Raw genomic sequence first — 19,444 nt, forward strand, 5'->3', positions numbered from 1 at the left:
AAATGAGTCCTAAATAGTAATTCATGCTTTAAATATATATTTTTAAGGATAGGATTAAAAATGTTTTTGTTAACGTGGTTCCGTCCGATCCCGTTCAATCTCAGTCACTGTCCTGCTCTCGCGTTATTTCCAGTCATTATAAAATTCCTTGGGAAGAGCTGAGCTGAGTGAAATTTCACAGTAGTTTCGTAAAGGTAAATCCTCCAAAATTTCGCAAACCATGCATGTGTGCTTTTATTTATTTCAAATTCTACTTTCGTAGTTATAAAACATGTGTAAACGGAGATGGGAAGTTCGCAACAGGGCTTGGCTGCGTCGTGTCAGTTCAGTTAGGTGCCGACTATTACTATTATTACTACCTTTTAGCTAAAACTTCGCTATCTCAGCGAAATGACTGATGTAACTTAGACTTGTAAAGAGACAAAAACTTGCTCATGTCCACTGTTATGGTAATTGCTGCTAACGTGAGATCTGACGCAACGTCCGGGTCCATGGTGGCGTTCAGGGCTGCTGTGCTTCACAATGCTGCGAAGGTTTTTCTGAGGGAATCTGTCTGTTATTTATCAAAGTTTGAAGCTTGTGGGTAAGCTGGGATATTTTCTGAAAACACAGCTCGACGACTGACTAGCTGAATAATCTGTAATGTCTGACACCTTCGTAGCAGCAGATATGTTGACTTTGTTGGTGGTGGAGAGTCTTGCAGATGTCTCTTAGAACCTGTCAGATATATTGCAATGTTCCTTAACGTGTCTTGTGAGTTGGGAATGAAACTTACAGGTTTATATGTGAAATGTGTGTGATAGACATAAATTATTATATGAACTGTCGATGACAGCAAATACTTCCTTAATTATCCAGTGTAAACTGTAGCAACAGGAGTTAGCACATGTTAACGAGGTGACTTGACTCTTTAAAGGAGTGTATGAGTAATGATGCGTTTATGAAAAGTATATTTTGTGTATTTTTTTTCCAAAAAGGTACACATGGGCTTACACCACCACCTGACTACTGCACCTGTGTGCCTTTCTGCATGAATAGCTATTTTTCAGTGAAGATAGTCTGACATGTCACGACAGGAAAAGCAAAGGTGTAAATAATATAATGAATGATAGCTAATTTTGTTTAGGTGCTTAGTTGTCAGAGTAGTGGTTGTGTGCATGACTTACAGAGCCGTAGAGACAGTGGTGATGCATTTATGAAATGATTCTGAATGACTTTACACACTCGAGAAATAGAAAAATGAGCGGAGTCCACTTGTAGTTATAGTTGTTGGATTGGACACTTGACAGAGTATAACAAACAGAGTTACTGTTTCTAACTAGGTATAACTATCACCACATCATGTGTGATCAGCTCAGCAGTTTTTTTAATGTTCAAATCCTATGCAGTCTGTGTTTAAGGCATATCTTCTGACTTGAACATTGTGGCCTGCAGGTTATCTTCTCACAATCATAATTACACTCAGGCGGCTTATGAAGTAATGCTATCAAGATTGTCTTGGACTGTTGACACATGAACCTCACTCACAAATTGTGACTTTCAACCTTTTGATTATTTGCCACTGTTCTATGTAGCCTATATGATTATTTATTTGTACTTGCATATTAAACATTATGTGAACACATGGTTCAAATGGCCAAAGTGGTTGTACACTTAATTATATGTTTCCCACAAGCCAATGTTAATGTTAAAGTCCTAAAATCTGCTGTGACTAAAATCTTTTTTGTTAGGAATATCAGCATCACCTTTTTTTTCTGTATTTCCTAGCATGCCTGTTGAAGTGAAGCCTCGTTTTGTAGTCCTTTATGGGTCTCAGAAGGGCCAAGCCCAATCCATAGCAGAAGGAATAGCTGAGGAGGCTGAGCAGCACGGACTTGTTGCAGATCTCAGCTGCTTGAATGAAACTACAAAGGTACATTTTGATAACTTCAGTTTGAACAAACCTTTGAGTTCCTCTTTAAATGCATTGCTTACAGCAGTAACATTTTAATAAATATGATGTTGCCTGTGTGTGTGGATGTTAATGCTACATGTTTTGACATGGACTGTGGAAACATTCGTCACTAATTAATCATGTAACTGGTTCCAGTACAATCTGGAGCAGGAGAATGACCCAGTGGTGTTTATTGTGTCTACCACTGGAGATGGGGAGCCGCCAGACAATGCTCTACAATTTGTAAAGCGCATCAAGAGGAAGACCCTCTCCACTGACCACTATAAACACCTTTGCTATGCACTGTTAGGTAATTTATTTTATGAGGGTCTGTGATAGCTCTTTCTGTAGTTCATCTGTCAGTATGGGAGCTTAATTTGCAAAACATTTGTTCAAATCATTACAATGCAGAGCCGTGCACATTGTTTTCTTTCTGAACAGTTGCTGGAGAATTGTCATCTGTTTTCCGTTGTCTGCTCCAGCTTTAGGAGACACAAATTATGCAAATTTCTGCAACTGTGGGAAGACAATTGAGCGTCGTCTACAGGATCTTGGAGCCAAACAATTCTATGCGACTGGATATGCAGATGATGGTGTAGGGTAAGTTCTGCAGAGAAAAGAAGCACATAGGCATCTAACTTTCCGAATTTGGCATTTGACCTGCATTATCTTATTTACATTGCTGACTAATCATCTTGTGGACTTTGTTTTCTCCAGCTTGGAGGTGGTTGTGGACCCTTGGCTTGAAGGACTGTGGAACGCCATCAAAGGAGCCTTATCCAAAATGGCTTCTGATAGGACTGCTCACTTAAAAGCGAATACAGAGGATTCAGCGAAAGAAACTCCTGATTCATCCACACCAGATGTCCAGATCAACCTCTTAAGCATCACTGACCACCAGAACTGCGAGTCATTCGGAGCAGCTGTGGAGACGAACTCCAAATTTGCATGTGCTGCTTCATCTGTAGCTTCTGTTGTTTCTGATCTCAGGCCAGCTTCTCCTGCAGGGAGCACTGGGTTGGCATCCCAGTGTCATGGCACTGCCAGCATTCCTACAACAGCACCAGCAACACAGGCCGGGGATGCTGGAGTTCCCCATGTTGTACTGGCAGCTTCACTGACGTGCTCCTTGCCACCGCTTTCTGAGTCCTCGCTTAATGTTCCTGCTCTGCCTCCCCCCTACTTGGATGTCTCTCTTCAGGAGGTGGACACTGTAGAACAGGTGAGGAATGCTGCTGCTGCTGATAAAGCCAGTGTTTTTGTCATGTTTGACCCACTAATATTTATTTGTTTTCTTTCAGATTGTTGGACCATTGAACAAGGAGACTCTTCGTGAGGTGCCCATATCCAAGGCAGTCCAGCTGACCAGAGGAGATTCTGTCAAGACAGCCGTTCTCCTGGAACTGGACATATTTGTAAGCATGATAAAATAATGTTCTTTTAAAAACAGTGTAGATTTAGTTGACAGTTTAAACTCAGTGTGATTCATTTTCATTCTCAGGCTTATCCGATGATGACCTATCAGCCAGGGGATTCTTTTGATGTGTTCTGCCCAAACAGAGCTGCAGAGGTGGACAACATGCTCAGCAGACTGGGCCTCCAAGACCAAAGAAACCATCTTGTCAACATTTCTCTCAGAAAGGACACTAAGAAAAAAGGTAGCACTGTCGATGTCAAATAATCTCTAATAATAAAAAAGACACACAATATCTTAACAATCCTGACACATTGCACATACATGTTTTCCTTTTTTCGCAAAGGTCCTTGTGTTCATGAAATTCATCTCTGCCTTGTTGTGATCATCCTGTAATATGGTTTCCTTCTCTGTTAAAGGTGCTCAGGTGCCTTCTTATGTCTCGCAGAACATTTCTGTGCTGTTCCTGCTCACATGGTGTCTAGAGATCAGAAGTGTCCCCAAGAAGGTACAGTACGTCCAAATATTGCTCCGCAGCTGCTTACTTTGTAAACTTCATGAGACAGGCTCCTTTTTAATGCGACACGCTGCTTGTTGTTTTTGTGTCAGCGTAATAAAAGGGATGTGTCATTTTGTTTTTTTCCTCCAGCTAGTGCACTCTGCTTTTATTTGTTGTGTCACAGCTCAGAGAAAAGTGTGTTGTTTTTTTCATGTACAACTACAATTATATTAATGGTTTTTTTTTTTTTTTTTTTTTTTTTTTGCTGAACAAGCTTACTGGTGCTCAAATGGTTGATGTCAGCACTGAGTCTGGACCCGCAAGATTTGCAGGGTTTCAGAGTTTGGTTTAATAAACTGATGAAAGACTGGATGTACTAAGTCTGGGTCCAAAGCAGAAGTCGTGATTAAAATCGCTTGGTCCTCTGTGGCAGTGTTGGATTGCAGTTGGTGCCTGAAAATGTCAAACTGCAGCAGTCCTGAGCTTTGGCAGTGCCTAAGGTTTGGCTGAGCATATTGCCTGCACTCAATTCTCTAAATAATATTACATTCCTTTAAATACTATTACTATATTAGCAATGGATGTCTTATAATACTCCTTGTCCTGCTTCTGTATCTGAAGATATCTTTTTACCAGCATCTTGTTTTTTGTTCTGAAGGGTTCATTCATTATTTAATTCTAAAAATATATATACAGAAAAAGTCGCAAACCATTGATATCCGTCTGGCATGAGCTGTATCATTAGTTTACTGTTAGTTGTAAACTACACATTGAATGACCGAAAGAAGATCATAAATGGCAACAACCCAACATCTCTAATATAAAGAGCATTTTAAGTGTTGTTCAACATACAACACAGTATTGTTTACAACCCCAAATTAAATTACATTTACAACATGATATCTTTTTATGATACTAGCATACTGGACAGTAAGATTTGCAAATATTGTATTGAAACAAAGTCTAACTCTGAAATGATAATCATTAAGCTATTGCTCAGTCAGTGTGATTTATCCAGAAACACTAGATGAACAGTTATGCAGGATTTTTGCCCTTATTATATCAGATAAGCTTTTCAAAGAGACAAGATCAAATTGATAATGTGTCAGAAAGATATAGACCATCTAAATTTTAACAGCCCCCATCAGTTCAGTTCCCTGGAAGGTCCCTGGAAACGGCTTGTGCGCGGATTTCTTTATTAAATTCCTGCACAGAAATGGATTGTTCCAGGCCAAACTGTTGTCTGCAAACTTCCAAGGCGATAAGAGTTGTATTTTACAACACCTATCTGTGTAATCCAAGCGGTTAAACGGTTTCACTAAAGCAATTACAATGCCCATCATTTTTAAACTGCACTGTTCTCAGGATAGTGAAACATAATCACCTCTACATCTTAGCAAGTACAAATCCCAATAGGATGCGCAACAGCATCAAATACAGGTAGATGCACTTGCATATCCCGACTCACCATTTCTACTGAGACCAATGTTAAAATATATTATTCAGTGTATCCAGAGACTGTGACAGACATAGACACTGTCTTTTTTTTGACAATATTCAAATACTAGAAGTGCTTCCTGCACAGGATGGCCTGGATGGTGGTAATACTTCTTCCTGTGCAAGCTACGTGAATGTATAACTAATCTCTGCACACATACACACACAAACTTTAATGAATCAGTGGGATTATACACAACACTTGGGCATGACAAATATTTAGAAGTTCTGATTACCATACCGGATTGATTCGCGGTTGCAAGATAAAGTCAAACCACTCCAAAAGTTAAGCAGGAGCTTCTTTAATGTTTCTTCGCTATCCCTTTTAATCTTCTCATTGAAATCACTTCCTACAAAAAAGAATGACAAGCAGTCATTAATGAAATGCCAATTAAAGCGCAGCACGGCTTCTGCTAATGTAACATATTAACAGATTGTAATAATTGCTTTTGATGAATTACTCTGAGGATTAAAAGATTGCCTGTTTGCCTCGGCTAATTTCTCAATAGCTTTAAAAGTATTTCAAAACCAAATGGCACTGTTATGATGGCAGAAAGTAGTATTACATACCTGACCTGGCATCAAGGTCTACCTCCAGAGTTTTCATTTACTGGAGAAAGCTTACAAAGCGTTGCTTTTTATATGACCCGTGTGCAATTTGGCATTGAGATTTGTCCTACTGTGTCAGAAAATGAAGCTGGCCCTTTTATACCCGCTCATTTTCTCATAAGGCCAGCTGCTAATGGAAGTCTGAAATCCTGCAAAAGTCATGATCATTGTTGCTGATGGAGGTGCAGAACAGCTGCAAGTGACAACACATTCGATTTCTGTGTCTCTGTCAGGCGTTTCTGCGAGCGCTGGTGGAGCATACGGGGGACAGCGTGCAGAGGAGGAGACTGCAGGAGCTCTGCAGTAAACAAGGTGCTGCAGACTACAACCTTTACGTGAGAGACCCGAGCCTCAGCGTTCTGGAGCTTCTCACAGCCTTCCCATCCTGCTCGCCTCCACTCAGCCTCCTCATAGGTCAGACTCCCTGCTGTTGGATTGTGCTCTCAGGCAGCCATAAGGCTGGAATTTCTCAAAAAAAGTTGCAGAAAAATCAGGGATAGCATGATCTTTGCTAGATACATTTCATAACAGGTGATTAGAAAGCAGCTCAAATGTGCAAAATCTGATCAAAGTCACATTTATATTCATATAAAGTGCTGCATATTGTGCTTGGCATTGACCCAGTGGTTTCTTTAAAGGTGTTTTTTATTTTGTCTCTTGAAATTTACCATTACAATAGATGCATGCATAATTAAATGCAGGTTTTCATGCTCCACGCAGCCAATGGGGGAGTTCAGTGATTGACATTAGAGTGGGATTTTCACTGCACCTGCACAGAAAATCAGTGGAATAATTTGCTTTGGAGTAATTTATTTCACTTTTCAAAAGACCTCAGGTTATGTCAGGTCTACCGTCTGTGTTTGTCATTTGGGTTTGTTTGTCCGTCTGGATAATTTTCCTCCAGTAGGGGTCACTGCAACCTTAGTAAAGCAGGCTTTCCAGGCTGATTTTGTCAGAGCGCTTAATTATACCAAATGGCCAGACAGTGTGCATCAGAAGGCTCCCCAAAGGGTCAACACTCATTTCCTTGTCTCATTTTTGAGTCCACACAGCTTCAGTAGGTTTTTTTTTTTTTTCTCATCATAGCATCTGTAAATATAACGACGCTACTGGAGCTCCAAGTCTCGATACATTTTCCAGGTTTATTCATTATCTCCTCCCTGCTAATAATATTGATCATTTTTTTGCTGCTGTCTGCCATCCACGCTTCTCTTTTCTTTGACCCTTGGAGCCAACTGTTGGTGGAAAACTAACATTTTCTCTCAGCTCATTAAGATAGCTGGCTGGCTATTCAGTACAGATCTAATAAGCTTTGACTGAAACTTACCAGACAGTGAAATTAGTTGGCTTCAGTTTTACATACGAGTTGAGCTGTCCTTTAAAACAGCTGTGTCACAGCTCTTGGCCTACCCCAATGTCAGTTATTTTAGGCCTACTTGCCAACCACAGCATCTTTTCCGGTGGTGAAGTGAGGCAGAAATTGGCAATCGGGACAATCGTGCCCTCGTGAAAAATGTGGTGTTGGAGGCCCTTCAGGGCAACAGCTGTTGTGTTTATTTTTTTCTTTTTTTTTTTCTTTTTCTGGTGAGCTTAGCAAGGACACAAATATGCAGGGTCAGTTTGGATCATAGGTTAATGGTCAACTCTGGCTCTCTGTGTCACTGTTAAAGTGCATTGCTGCGTTTTTGCACTATTTTTGGTTCATTACCCTGACTGAAGGGGAGGTGTTTGCTGACTAGAGTTTAGGCTGTTATACATTAACTGTAAATAATGAGGAGAGAGGTGTCTGGACCCAGATGTCTTTGGCCAAGAGCAAACCGGGTATTTCAGTAAGTGCCGGGTATAAATTGAGAAAGATACCTGCTTCTCGGAGTCAGCTCTCTTGTTATATGGTCCATTGTTTCATATAGAGTGTCAGATAAAAACTTAAGGGTCATAGCCCGGGGGAACTGAATGCTGTCCATGAGCATCTTTTTCAATTTACTTTACTGCAGGGCTCCGACAAAATTGTACCAGGGTGCAGTTTTATTCTTTTTATTTAACTTGATTGTGACTTGTGGAACAAAGTGAATCAGAGTACAGTAAAGTAAAGGACTGTGTCTTTATCCCAAGAGGCTCGTTCACCCTGGAAACGTACGAAATTTAAAATGAATTTGCCTGGTCACAGAGAACACACTCCCTATCACATATATTCCCACTTTATTCATTTAAGCTATCATAAAAGGCCATGGAAAATGTTGAAATGGTTTTGGAAAACCATGAGCTAGCAGGTCTTTTTCTCAGAAATAACTTGAAATTAGCATTTGTAGGCTATTAAAAACTGTAAAAACCTTCCCAAGGAGAATTCCTCTTAATGCTTTAATGCTAACAACCTCCCTAATTTCAAGTGCAGCCAAAGAAACTATCCATAAATCTTAGGAAGTATATACTTTTATGCTCATCCACATTGCTATCTCATTTTTCCCCCCACTAAAATGGTACCTCTGCATATAAATTGCAGCACAGAGAGACTTTGGAGATGGAATAGATTACATTGTTGTGCAGTATGATCGATGGTACCCCTGAAATGATCGTTTCTGAGCACATAGTGGGAATCCTGGCAGTGTATTTTTTGGAACAGAGACCTTTTTTTGAAATGCATATTTTAAGATGTATCCTCAAGCCAGTGACTGCAACAAGAAAAAGCTTTGCGCTCAAAAGGTTTTAAAAGTGATATATCCTTTGTATCTACCAGCAGTATCATCGTGGTGCAGTGATGTGAGATGATGGATTGATTGTCCTCTGCTTGAGACATGTGCTGTCACTCTGTGATAGAAAAGCAGCAACTCGAGCGCTGTGCAGCTGCAGAGGATACTGTTAGCGTAGATGATACACCTCCTGATGGAGAGGTGTGTGCTTTCACTGGTGGAAAGGATCACCAGATGTATTGAATGTGATGTTTTGTCCAAAAAGATTTTGCGCTTTAGATGGCCACTCTCTTCCCTTTTTCGAGAAGTTTTGAAAACCTGAAAGATTTTTTTTAAATAATCCGTTCTGTTGCAGCTTAGCCTTAACTATTTCTGAAGATTTATTTAGAAATGTTTCACTGTGAGTTGCAGTACAAGCATATTAATTATAACGGAGCAAGGCCAGCCTCGTAATCTTGCTCACCTTGTATGGCATTAATGCATTTTGAGCCTCTAGGTTGAGACATTTGGACTCCTTTTTCGGAGAAAAATCCAGGCTTTAAAGTTAGCTTAGATTTCCGTGTCTTGCCGAACATGTCCCACAGAGGACTAGAAAACACAGCTACTTATCAAAAATATAATAAAAGCTTCTTTGTGAAATTTATTGCATGTTGACAGCCTTTCTTCTTCCACACTGATGTATTTTGCAGTTTCAATAAAAGAAATGGTAAAATACCAAATCTCAGCTGGATGTTAAACATCTTTACTTTCTTCAGATCATTTCTAAATAACACAGCAATTCCAATTCATTCGTATTTTACTATTCTAACGCATTAAATTTCTTAGTATTTGCTCTTAGCCTATTGTTCTTTATTCTCTAAAAGTGATGTGTTAGTTTCTGTCACTGTTTTTTTCCCTGTTCTGGTAGCTAAGGGATTAGATTTTAGTAGCAGACTGCTGTTTCAGCAAAGCATGCTTGCCTTAAAAAAATCTTTTTCAAACTTACTTTTAAGTGTTTCCTGCATCACCATTTTTTTTTTCCTTGTAGAAAAAAAAATCTCAACACAAAGAGATGAAATGGACGTCAAAGTGCGGAGCTGTCTCTCTAACACCCTGAGCTGTTTAGATGTCGGAGAGATCCAGAAACAGAGGAGAGAGCAGATTTAGTCCAGCTGTTTGTCTTTCTGAGCAATTTAGCAGAAAAATGTGTTATTGTGAGGCCTCAGCTGGTACATATGGCGCAGCTTTACTTTTCCTGCTTCATTTATCACTGAGATACAAATAAAATGTAAGGGAGTACAAAGCAAGCACGTCATGCAACTCTCAATCACTCTCTTTGCACACGTCTAATAAGTGGTGCTGCAGAACGGCGAGTCCTGTTGCTACAGGGTGAAAACTTATCGCAAACTCTTGTGAGTTTTGCTGATTTCACTGACACCGCCTCATGCATGCAATGCACACGACATATTACCCAAAAGAGGGCACCTTCATGGTTGGCATTGAAATAAGGTCTGCATAAGCAATCTGTTTCCTACTGGCTCCACATCTGGACACTTGGGATTCCATAACCCTGAGTTGGTAATTTCATAAATATAGAAGTGTGTCCTAGAAACAAGACTGCAACCTGGGTGGGGGTTACCGAGGATAGATTGGTAGGTAGGATGTCTCCGTGGACCGAGATGACTTTCACATATTTTGTCTCTTCTCCGTCACAGGTGTCTGTGTAACCGAATCTGAGCAAGACAGCAAAGTGATTGACAGTTGTGCTTGCTTTTCAGAGCATTTGCCGAAACTGCAGCCCAGGCCTTATTCAGCTGCCAGGTAAGGTGACAGAAAAATAACACTAAAGCTTACATTTTGTACTGGGTAAAACCGCGCACAACTGTACTCCGACAGCATCGTTTGTCTGGTCTTCATAAATATGCATCGCTTTTTTATTCTTGGCAAATGATCATGGATGGGGGCTTAAATCTTTCTAATTGCAACTGATATTTTCCAGCTGCACAACGAGTAAAAATTAAAGATTGAATGAAGATGATTGATGATCTGTGAAGAAGAATTGCATCCTTGGATGTGATTTAAATTTTGGATTTAAAGAATCAATGACACTGATTGAGTGATTTCAAACAACATTGCAAATGGGAGTTGTTCTTTTTTTGAAACAGTGATGTACAGCTTAGATTATCATATGCTAAAGGAATTTACATTTACACAGCTAAAGCAGAAATAGTGTCTTTCTTTGTCTTGTTTGGTGTTACAGCTCTCTAACCTCACTTTGAAAAGCTGTTTTGTTATATCGCTAAAATCCTAGAGTTTGTTTGGCATTACTAGACAAGAGAGTTGGGAGTTTGCATGGTAAAATATATATTGATCTCGCCCAATTGGCAGCTAGATAATGCAGTGTTGTCCACTGGAGGTTTGTTGTTTTGCCAACTCCTTTGCAGGGGCGGATTAAGCTTTCAAATTATCTGACATTTAAGAGGAGTTAAAGAGAGAGAGAGAGAGAGAGAGTTTATAATGTGAAAAGGAAGCTCTGTTAAGGTTGTAAAGTCTGACATTTTCATATAGATTTTTAGAGCCACTTAAAAACAACTTTAGAAATAAAATGAATTAAACATTATATAGACCTTACTCATACATGTGTGTGTGTCTGACTGACATTTATTATGGACTCTCTATGTCAGACCCTGTACATTGTAGTCTGTGTGTACTTTTGTTGGGATGGTTATTTGTAGATGCAATTTCTTAATAAGCCCAGTGGCGAGAGGAAACTGCACCAATGAAAGGATTGTAAATATTGTATCGCCTTTAGCTAGCTGTGCTTAGTTTAAATAGGCCAAGTGTTCCTTTATTTTTCCTCACTTAGCTAGTCATTGATTTGCTCTTCCCTTTAAGCTAGTGCCCATTAGGTTTGCTTTAAAGCTCATGCGGAACAGCACCATCTCACGCAATGTCAAAACTTGTCCGCGCCTCTCATTAGTCCCTCACTTAGCCGCTTGTGCGTGCGTGCGTGTGTGTGTGTGTGTGTGTTTGTTCAGAGCGATTGGGAGCGGACAGGAGAGAGTGTGGCTGTAGTTTATCAGATGGTGCAGACACATTAGAGACCTGCATTATTGATGCTGTGGTCAATAGAGGTCTCCAGTGACCCACAGGAACTGGAGAGTGAAGGATGAGAGAGTGTGAGAGTGCTTCAGCCGGCAGTGAAGACTCGAGCAGAGAGGAGGGAGAGGCGGTTTTATTGAAGCAACACAAACAGAAACTTTATTCTTTAGTGGGTGTGTGGAAAGATTGTGGACTATCTCAATTAATTTGAATAAAATTAAATTACAACTTCATTAAAAATAGACTTGCATATGCACATACACACGTGGACAAAATTGTTGGTACCCCTCAGTTAAAGAAGGAAAAACCCACAATTCTCACTGAAATCACTTGAAACTCACAAAAGTAACAATAAATAAAAATTTATTGAAAATTAAATAATCAAAATCAGCCATCACTTTTGAATTGTTGATTAACATAATTATTTAAAAAAACACAAAAATGATGGTACCCATAACTTAATATTTTGTTGCACAACCTTTTGAGGCAATCACTGCAATTAAACGATTTCTGTATTTGTCAATGAGCGTTCTGCAGCTGTCAACAGGTATTTTGGCCCACTCCTCATGAGCAAACAGCTCCAGTTGTCTCAGGTTTGATGGGTGTCTTCTCCAAATGGCATGTTTCAGCTCCTTCCACATATGTTCAATGGGATTCAGATCTGGGCTCATAGAAGGCCACTTTAGAATAGTCCAACGCTTTTCTCTCAGCCATTCTTGGGTGTTTTTGGCTGTGTGTTTTGGATCGTTGTCCTGTTGGAAGACCCATGACCTGCGACTGAGACCAAGCTTTCTGACACTAGGCAGCACATTTCTCTCCAGAATGCCTTGATAGTCTTCAGATTTCATCGTACCTTGCACACTTTCAAGACACCCTGTGCCAGATGCAGCAAAGCAGCCCCAAAACATTACTGAGCCTCCTCCATGTTTCACCGTAGGGACAGTGTTCTTTTCTTCGTATGCTTGGTTTTTGAGTCTATGAACATAGAGTTGATGTGCCTTACCAAAAAGCTCCAGTTTGGTCTCATCTGTCCAAAGGACATTCTCCCAGAAGCTTTGTGGCTTGTCAACATCCATTTTTGCAAATTCCAGTCTGGCTTTTTTATGAGTTTTTTTCAGCAGTGGTGTCCTCCTTGGTCGTCTCCCACGAAGTCCACTTTGGCTCAAACAACGACGAATGGTGCGATCTGACACTGATGTACCTTGGCCTTGGAGTTCACCTTTAATTTCTTTGGAGGTTGCTCTGGGCTCTTTGGATACAATTCGAACGATCCGTCTCTTCAATTTGTCATCAATTTTCCTCTTGCGGCCACGTCCAGGGAGGTTGGCTACTGTCCCGTGGGTCTTGAACTTCTGAATAATATGAGCCACTGTTGTCACAGGAACTTCAAGCTGTTTAGAGATGGTCTTATAGCCTTTACCTTTAAGATGTTTGTCTATAATTTTTTTTCGGATGTCCTGGGACAATTCTCTCCTTCGCTTTCTGTTGTCCATGTTCAGTGTGGTACACACCTTTTCACCAAACAGCAGGGTGACTACTTGTCTCCCTTTAAATAGGCAGACTGACTGATTATGAGTTTGGAAACACCTGTGATGTCAATTAAATGACACACCTGAGTTAATCATGTCACTCTGGTCAAATAGTTTTCAATCTTTTATAGAGGTACCATCATTTTTGTCCAGGCCTGTTTCATTAGTTTGTTTTTTTAAATAATTATGTTAATCAACAATTCAAAAGTAATGGCTGTTTTTGATGATTTAATTTTCAATAAATTTTTATTTATTGTTACTTTTGTGAGTTTCAAGTGATTTCAGTGAGAATTGTGGGTTTTTCCTTCTTTAACTGAGGGGTACCAACAATTTTGTCCACGTGTGTAATTATGCTAAAGAGGAAAATAAAACACCGATATGACTGCAAATTGGTGCTGATCTTCAGTATAGGCTACAATTGTAATACTGTGTGATTCAGAGTTCATGAAGCTGTTCTATAGGTCGCTGAAAGTAGCTGTAGTAGTTACCTAAATGTAATAAGTAAAAGGTTGAAAGAATGAGGTTCAAGGAATGTACATAGTGTAGTGGCTTAACCTGAATTTTTAAATTGCTTTGGTAAATTTGTATAGTATTTAATATAGTATGGAACATAATCTAACTTAGTATTCAAATAAGTCGGGTAAGTTTGTACAGTATGTCATATTGTAGGGTATTAACCTTAGTATATCGTTAGGTAAATTTGTAGCATGAATCTTATTTCTCTGCTGGAAAGTAATAGATAAACCGTTAAAATACATAGGCAACAACAACTGAGAGCAGTGAGACATTTTTTCAGTTCAGATAGACAACCAACTTAAAAAAAAAAAAGTCAAACATTGAAATAGAAGCAGTTAAAATTCCTTGCTGGTTATCGATAGAACCAGTAAAAATGTATCTCTGTGTGTCAGAATTACTTATTTAGAATTTTTCTCCATTTAAATATCACCCTTCTGCTTTAAAGTAGCTGAGATGTAACTATTCATGGTTGATTCCTCTAGCAAATGTGGGTCTGTGAAGTCCTTTTTCGCCACCAGCCTCACCCCACTCGCTAAAGCTCAAGCACACCAGCTCACCGACAACTCATCTCAAACGCTGACAAACTACCTGTAATAGTGCAACCTGCAACCTGTAATAGTGGAGTAGTTCAGCTGTAGATGTTCGAACCTCACGTCATTCTCAAGAAAAATCATGATACAGAAAGCTCCGCCCTTTAGGTTGACAGGATTGGTTCTTTAGGTTTGTTACATTTTAAATCTTGAAAGTCTGAATCCGTGTTTTTGAGACAGTCATGGACACACTGAAGTTTCAAGGCTGAAATGCTCAGACATGACGTTGGCTGCTTGCGTCACTTATGATGTGTTTTCTAGCGGATAGAAACACCATGTGGACATGTTTAAGTACAAAACTTGAGTTCCATCTGAGGCGTTTATAAGCTTAAAATGAAATTTATCCAGCTTCTGACCCCACAAGTAATATGCACTTGAATGTGTTGAATTTTAAATCTATTCTTAACAACTTATTTACAACACAAAGGATGATGTTGATTAAAGTGTACCTGAGGCCTTATAACAGGACTATGTGTGTATATTACACAAAAAATACACAGGCATAGACCATTATTTACTACATTTTAATGTCATGTCCAGATTTTGTAATTGACATTGCATCAGCTGTCTGTGTATCACCGTTACTTTGATCAGCTGCTGTTCAACTAGAATCTTGCTCTTCCTCTCTCTGTATTTCGCTCTGTTTACCACTTCATCTCTGTTTATCTCCCTGCTTGTCACCGTCTGTCTGCATGCTTCGCACACAAACTCTCTCACACCGATGTTCCCTCTGTCTCTGCCTTTTCTCCCTCTCAAACCCTCTGCGGTCCCATCTCTGCAGCTCCTGTCTTGCGCACCCAGGAAAGCTACGTTTTGCCTTCAACGTGGTAGAGTTCCCAGCATGCACCGGGCGGCCTGTGGGGAGGCGAGGCTTGTGTACCGGTTGGCTGTTTGACCTCATCAATCCTAGCCCTGTTTTCCCTGGGACGGCTGAATCCTCCAGCAGCCCGGCTCTGCCAAAGGTAATGAGTAGGCTGGAAAAAAGAAAACTGAAAGTAGAGTGCGCGTATTCGCGATCTTGGTCTTGGCTGATATATTTCTAAGTGCTCGTATTTGTGAGTGCAAGTGTTCAGGCTCTGTACCAGTTGGAATCCAACATCAAAAAATTGATTCTGGCAAAGCAAAAATCTTGCTACTCCTCCCTGACTTTGTCTTTGTGTAGGTTTTTCTGATAAAATTGCAGGAAAGGTAAACTGCCCATGTCCCCTCACATATCACAGTTAAAGAGGTTCTCACAGAAAAGAGAAATCGAGTGTCATAAAACAGTCAGACAGGGTGGACTACATGTGCTATGCTCCTTTAGAATGTCATTTTTAGTGTGTCAAACATTAAAAGAAAGAAGGCGCTTTGGGGCAGTTGGGTGTGGTTAATCAAAAATTAAGTTAAATCAAGAAAATCCTCTTTACCACAGACTATGGATTCCAGTTGAAGCTCATGAGTATTTCATGAGCATGTCTTAGAAGATTAAGGCGATCAATGAATAGATTGGTAAACCCACAGCGGATTCCCAGCATTGTTGTAATTGCTGTCGTCATTCTAAAGGCTTTCTAACGTCCTCTGACTCCAGATCCATGTGAGTCTGAGACCCAACTGCTCCTTTCGGCCTCCCTCTGACCCGTCGGTGCCCTTCATGATGGTCGGACCCGGCACCGGAGTCGCTCCATTCCTCGGCTTTCTCCAGCAAAGGTATGACCGTTTTCATAACACAATACAATCCTGCATCATAAGTGACAGTTTTATCAAGTGAGAGACGCATAGTATGTTTTGAGATCCCTCGTTTTGCAAATTTCTCCATCAAGAGGAATCTCGAGGCTTGTAATAATGCACTTGATCCCATGCCAATGTTATGCGTTTCAAGATGAGCAGCTGAAGTAGGTCAGTGAAACGCTCGTGTCAAGCATCGGGTTGTGCTGCTGACTGGTGCCAAGTGTGACACAGATTATTCCAGCTAAAATTACGCACCCTGTAATGAATATTCACAATGCTGAAGTGATGTTAAGTGCGCGTCCTCTATGCATATTTTCAAGTAATCTGCAGAGACAATGAAATGAGACGCCGCTCAAAGCCGATAAAAGTCCACGTCATGTACACCACATAAGGCATAATAAATCTAGCAGTGAGGGCTTCGATCACGTCAAGGATTATTTCAGACGCTTCCTTCAGCTCAACAGGAATAAATTAGACCCTCTCCCATGCACGCATTTATGACTTCTGTAATAAAGAGCCGGCAGTCAAAGCGGCACATGGGGCGTTATTGATTTGAAAATGAAAAGTCCAGTAGGCGGTGGTCATGTTGTTGGAGTAAATCATTGCTTGTAATTGCCGTAGAGGTGGTGCGGGGATATTGACTGTTAACTAAGTAGGTTTGGGTCTCTCCAGCTAGTTAAACCATTGCTGTAAGCCACTGCTTGCAAAGTACTCTCAATTAGAAGAAAACGTGACATTCAGTTTAATTTTCTGAGCTTCTCGGATTGAAGGCGAAATCGAGATTGTAAGAAGATGACCTGTCAGAAGGGTTTAATGTGACTGAAGCTTCTCTATCCGGCCTCATGCTTGTGTGTTGAATCAGACTCACAGCCACCATGACTTGTCAGAAAGCGGAGTAAGCCTTTTTAGTCAGACTGACATGTCTAACTCTTGGGTGGCTTTGTGTAAATGAGGTTGTGCCCCAGTCAACTCCAATTGTCTCTAAATCCCCCGGATGTCTGCTGTGTTGTGGCGGGTGGCGTCACGGGTGATTGCTCTGAGAGGTGGCACAGCACCGGCTGAAGCGATGGCGGTGGCGGACTGTCTGCAGCACATTTGGGAAAAGGATGAGTGGTCATCCGGGGTGAGGCTTTGTTTGTGCCTTTAGGATGGAGGAGCTCTGAAGATAGCACATGTTTCCTGACTGACCTGGTCACAGCACTCGCAGTCAAACTCCTCTTCGAAATGATCAAGGTTCAGCCAGAGGGACAGAGGAATATGAACATATCAATCTCACTTTCATCCTTGCAGCGCAAACCCAAATATTGCTCTCAAACCTATAAGATAAAAATACACATTTTATTAAAGCAGAACAGCCAGACCTTGATTGATTTTTGAGGGCTTTATTACATAATCCAACAATCACAGCTACATCAAATGCATCCTTGGAAGTTCAGTGTCGCCTTGTTTTTCATTTTTTAAATTTCTTTTTATTGCATTTTTTTTCTTTTTATTTCAAAAAGCTCTTCATTGTTACTCCATAAACTCGTGTGAATCAATTCATCAGCACGACTGCCTCCTCAGTCCCCTCTCCCCTCTTTGTGTTTCTCATCCTCTCCCCTGCCGGCTGCGTATTGTGCTGGAGGATTGTATAAACCTGTCATAGCGCGCAGCATTGGGCGGAATCTGACTTAAGATTCCAAACAAAGCCTTGCCGGCTGACTCGGCACTCTGATAAGAGATAACAATCACCAGTTTGTCAACGGGACGCCGTATCTTCCTCGAGGCCTGAGAAGGGTCCTGTTAGCAACAAAACAACATGGGGACGCTTCGATCTGCCTACCTCTCCCCTCTTCCACTCCCACTGTTAATCGATGGCTGTTTTCAAAAGTACTTTGTACGAGTTTGTAGTACTGGTAACAAGTGGAAGAAGAGTCTGTAAAGGTCAGAGGCTCACTCGGTGGTACCAGGAGATTTTAATAAGGGCCCTCCAGTAGTCTGGTATTGATTGCTGTGGTTTGCGTGGAGGGATTTTATGGAGAATGTGATTTTCAGTGTCTTTCTGTTTAGCTGGAAGCAGCGTCGGTTAAACAAATATTGTATTTTAACTGAGTGGTTAGCCTTAATCTTCTTAGCAGCTCTGACAAGCTTTTCTTTTGGAGGTTAAAAAACATCAGTTTGCTCAGTTTAATGCTTAGGTATGCCAGTGGGCATACTTGGCACATTCAAAATGACAATTTGTATTAAGGTTTGTGTAAACAAATATTTAGCTTTCATTTATCAGTCTAACCAGACAGCTGACTACAATTAGTCAGTATCTAGTTTCTGTGTTACGAAAACATTCAGTATTCAGCACGTTGAATGTACATGGGTGTAATTCTGCAACGTAATTTCAGTGATTAAGCCTTGAGCTGTTGTTGTATTTAGATTTTTTTGTTGTTCTTGTTGAAAACCACTCGGCACGATTTGCATGGAGGTGCAAAGACGAAAATGAAAGATATGAGATAATTGTCATGTTTACCAAGTCTTAACCTCGGCTTCCCTTGCAGTTTCAGCCTCCCGCTGATCATCTGAATGGCGCTGAAAGGCAACCGCTCTTGATTTCGACCCCAGATGGAGTGCTCTGTAGATGCTGCCTCCCCCCTGGGATTGTATTGCACGCTGCTATAGTGTGGGTTTGGATGTGATTTGTATTCAGGGAAGGCGGCCAGTGTGGTCTACTCAGAATGGATCCAGGTTTTTCATATTGTATTGATCCCTTTAGGGCAAGCAGCGAAGGGAGAGAGACGAGCCACTAAAATGAGTTTACTTGAGGCTGTTTGCAGGATCAGAAGAATCTCGTCCAGGATGCTAAGGATGGATCTGAGCGTCAGATCAAGTCAGCAGACAGCTCTGTTACCAGGCCTCATGCACCAGGATTAAAGTTCAAAAAAACTTCTTTTCTAAAGCATTTTTACCAACAGGTCAACTTTGCATGAAATTAATGAGAACAACGCTTTGTTTTAATATTCGCAAACACACTTTTCTATTGATTTTTTTTTTCCTGAGGCTAATTAGTGTTGAGCTTCAGCTCGCAATTGATGAGTTTGTTCATTATTTTTTAAAATTTTATAAATCTTTTAATTCTTTAGTCAGAAAACATGCTTTATCAGATTGTCAGAAAATAGGAAAAATTGTGCAGAACCCAAAGCGACATCTTCACATTGATTGTTTAGTGCAAGCAAGGATCCAAAACCTGAAGGTTACACTGACAAAAAAAGAAAATGACAACAATGACTCACATTTGAGAAGCTGAAACCAGCAGCTATTTCAAATATTTTTTTCCACAAATGACTTGCTCACAGTGTCATTCTGATGATCTAAACCAGGCAATAATAACAATAGTAATAACTAGTGAAATATT

General features: G+C 40.4%; 1 protein-coding gene across 1 annotated transcript in view; it reads left to right on the forward strand.

Annotated features, from left to right (window-relative positions):
• Positions 1–466: 466 nt before the first annotated feature.
• The window catches only part of mtrr (5-methyltetrahydrofolate-homocysteine methyltransferase reductase), a 30,440-nt gene continuing 11,462 nt past the window's right edge, over positions 467–19,444 (forward strand). Inside the window, 12 exon segments of the mRNA XM_051940421.1 lie at positions 467–583; positions 1,768–1,912; positions 2,090–2,243; positions 2,416–2,533; positions 2,651–3,155; positions 3,235–3,348; positions 3,435–3,591; positions 3,767–3,855; positions 6,186–6,366; positions 10,397–10,439; positions 15,137–15,317; positions 15,923–16,049. Coding sequence (XP_051796381.1) covers positions 492–583; positions 1,768–1,912; positions 2,090–2,243; positions 2,416–2,533; positions 2,651–3,155; positions 3,235–3,348; positions 3,435–3,591; positions 3,767–3,855; positions 6,186–6,366; positions 10,397–10,439; positions 15,137–15,317; positions 15,923–16,049 — 1,906 coding nt within the window. The 5' untranslated portion in view covers positions 467–491.

This window comes from Acanthochromis polyacanthus, chromosome 20 (genome assembly GCF_021347895.1).
Source record: "Acanthochromis polyacanthus isolate Apoly-LR-REF ecotype Palm Island chromosome 20, KAUST_Apoly_ChrSc, whole genome shotgun sequence".
Classification (NCBI taxonomy): Eukaryota; Metazoa; Chordata; class Actinopteri; family Pomacentridae; genus Acanthochromis; species Acanthochromis polyacanthus.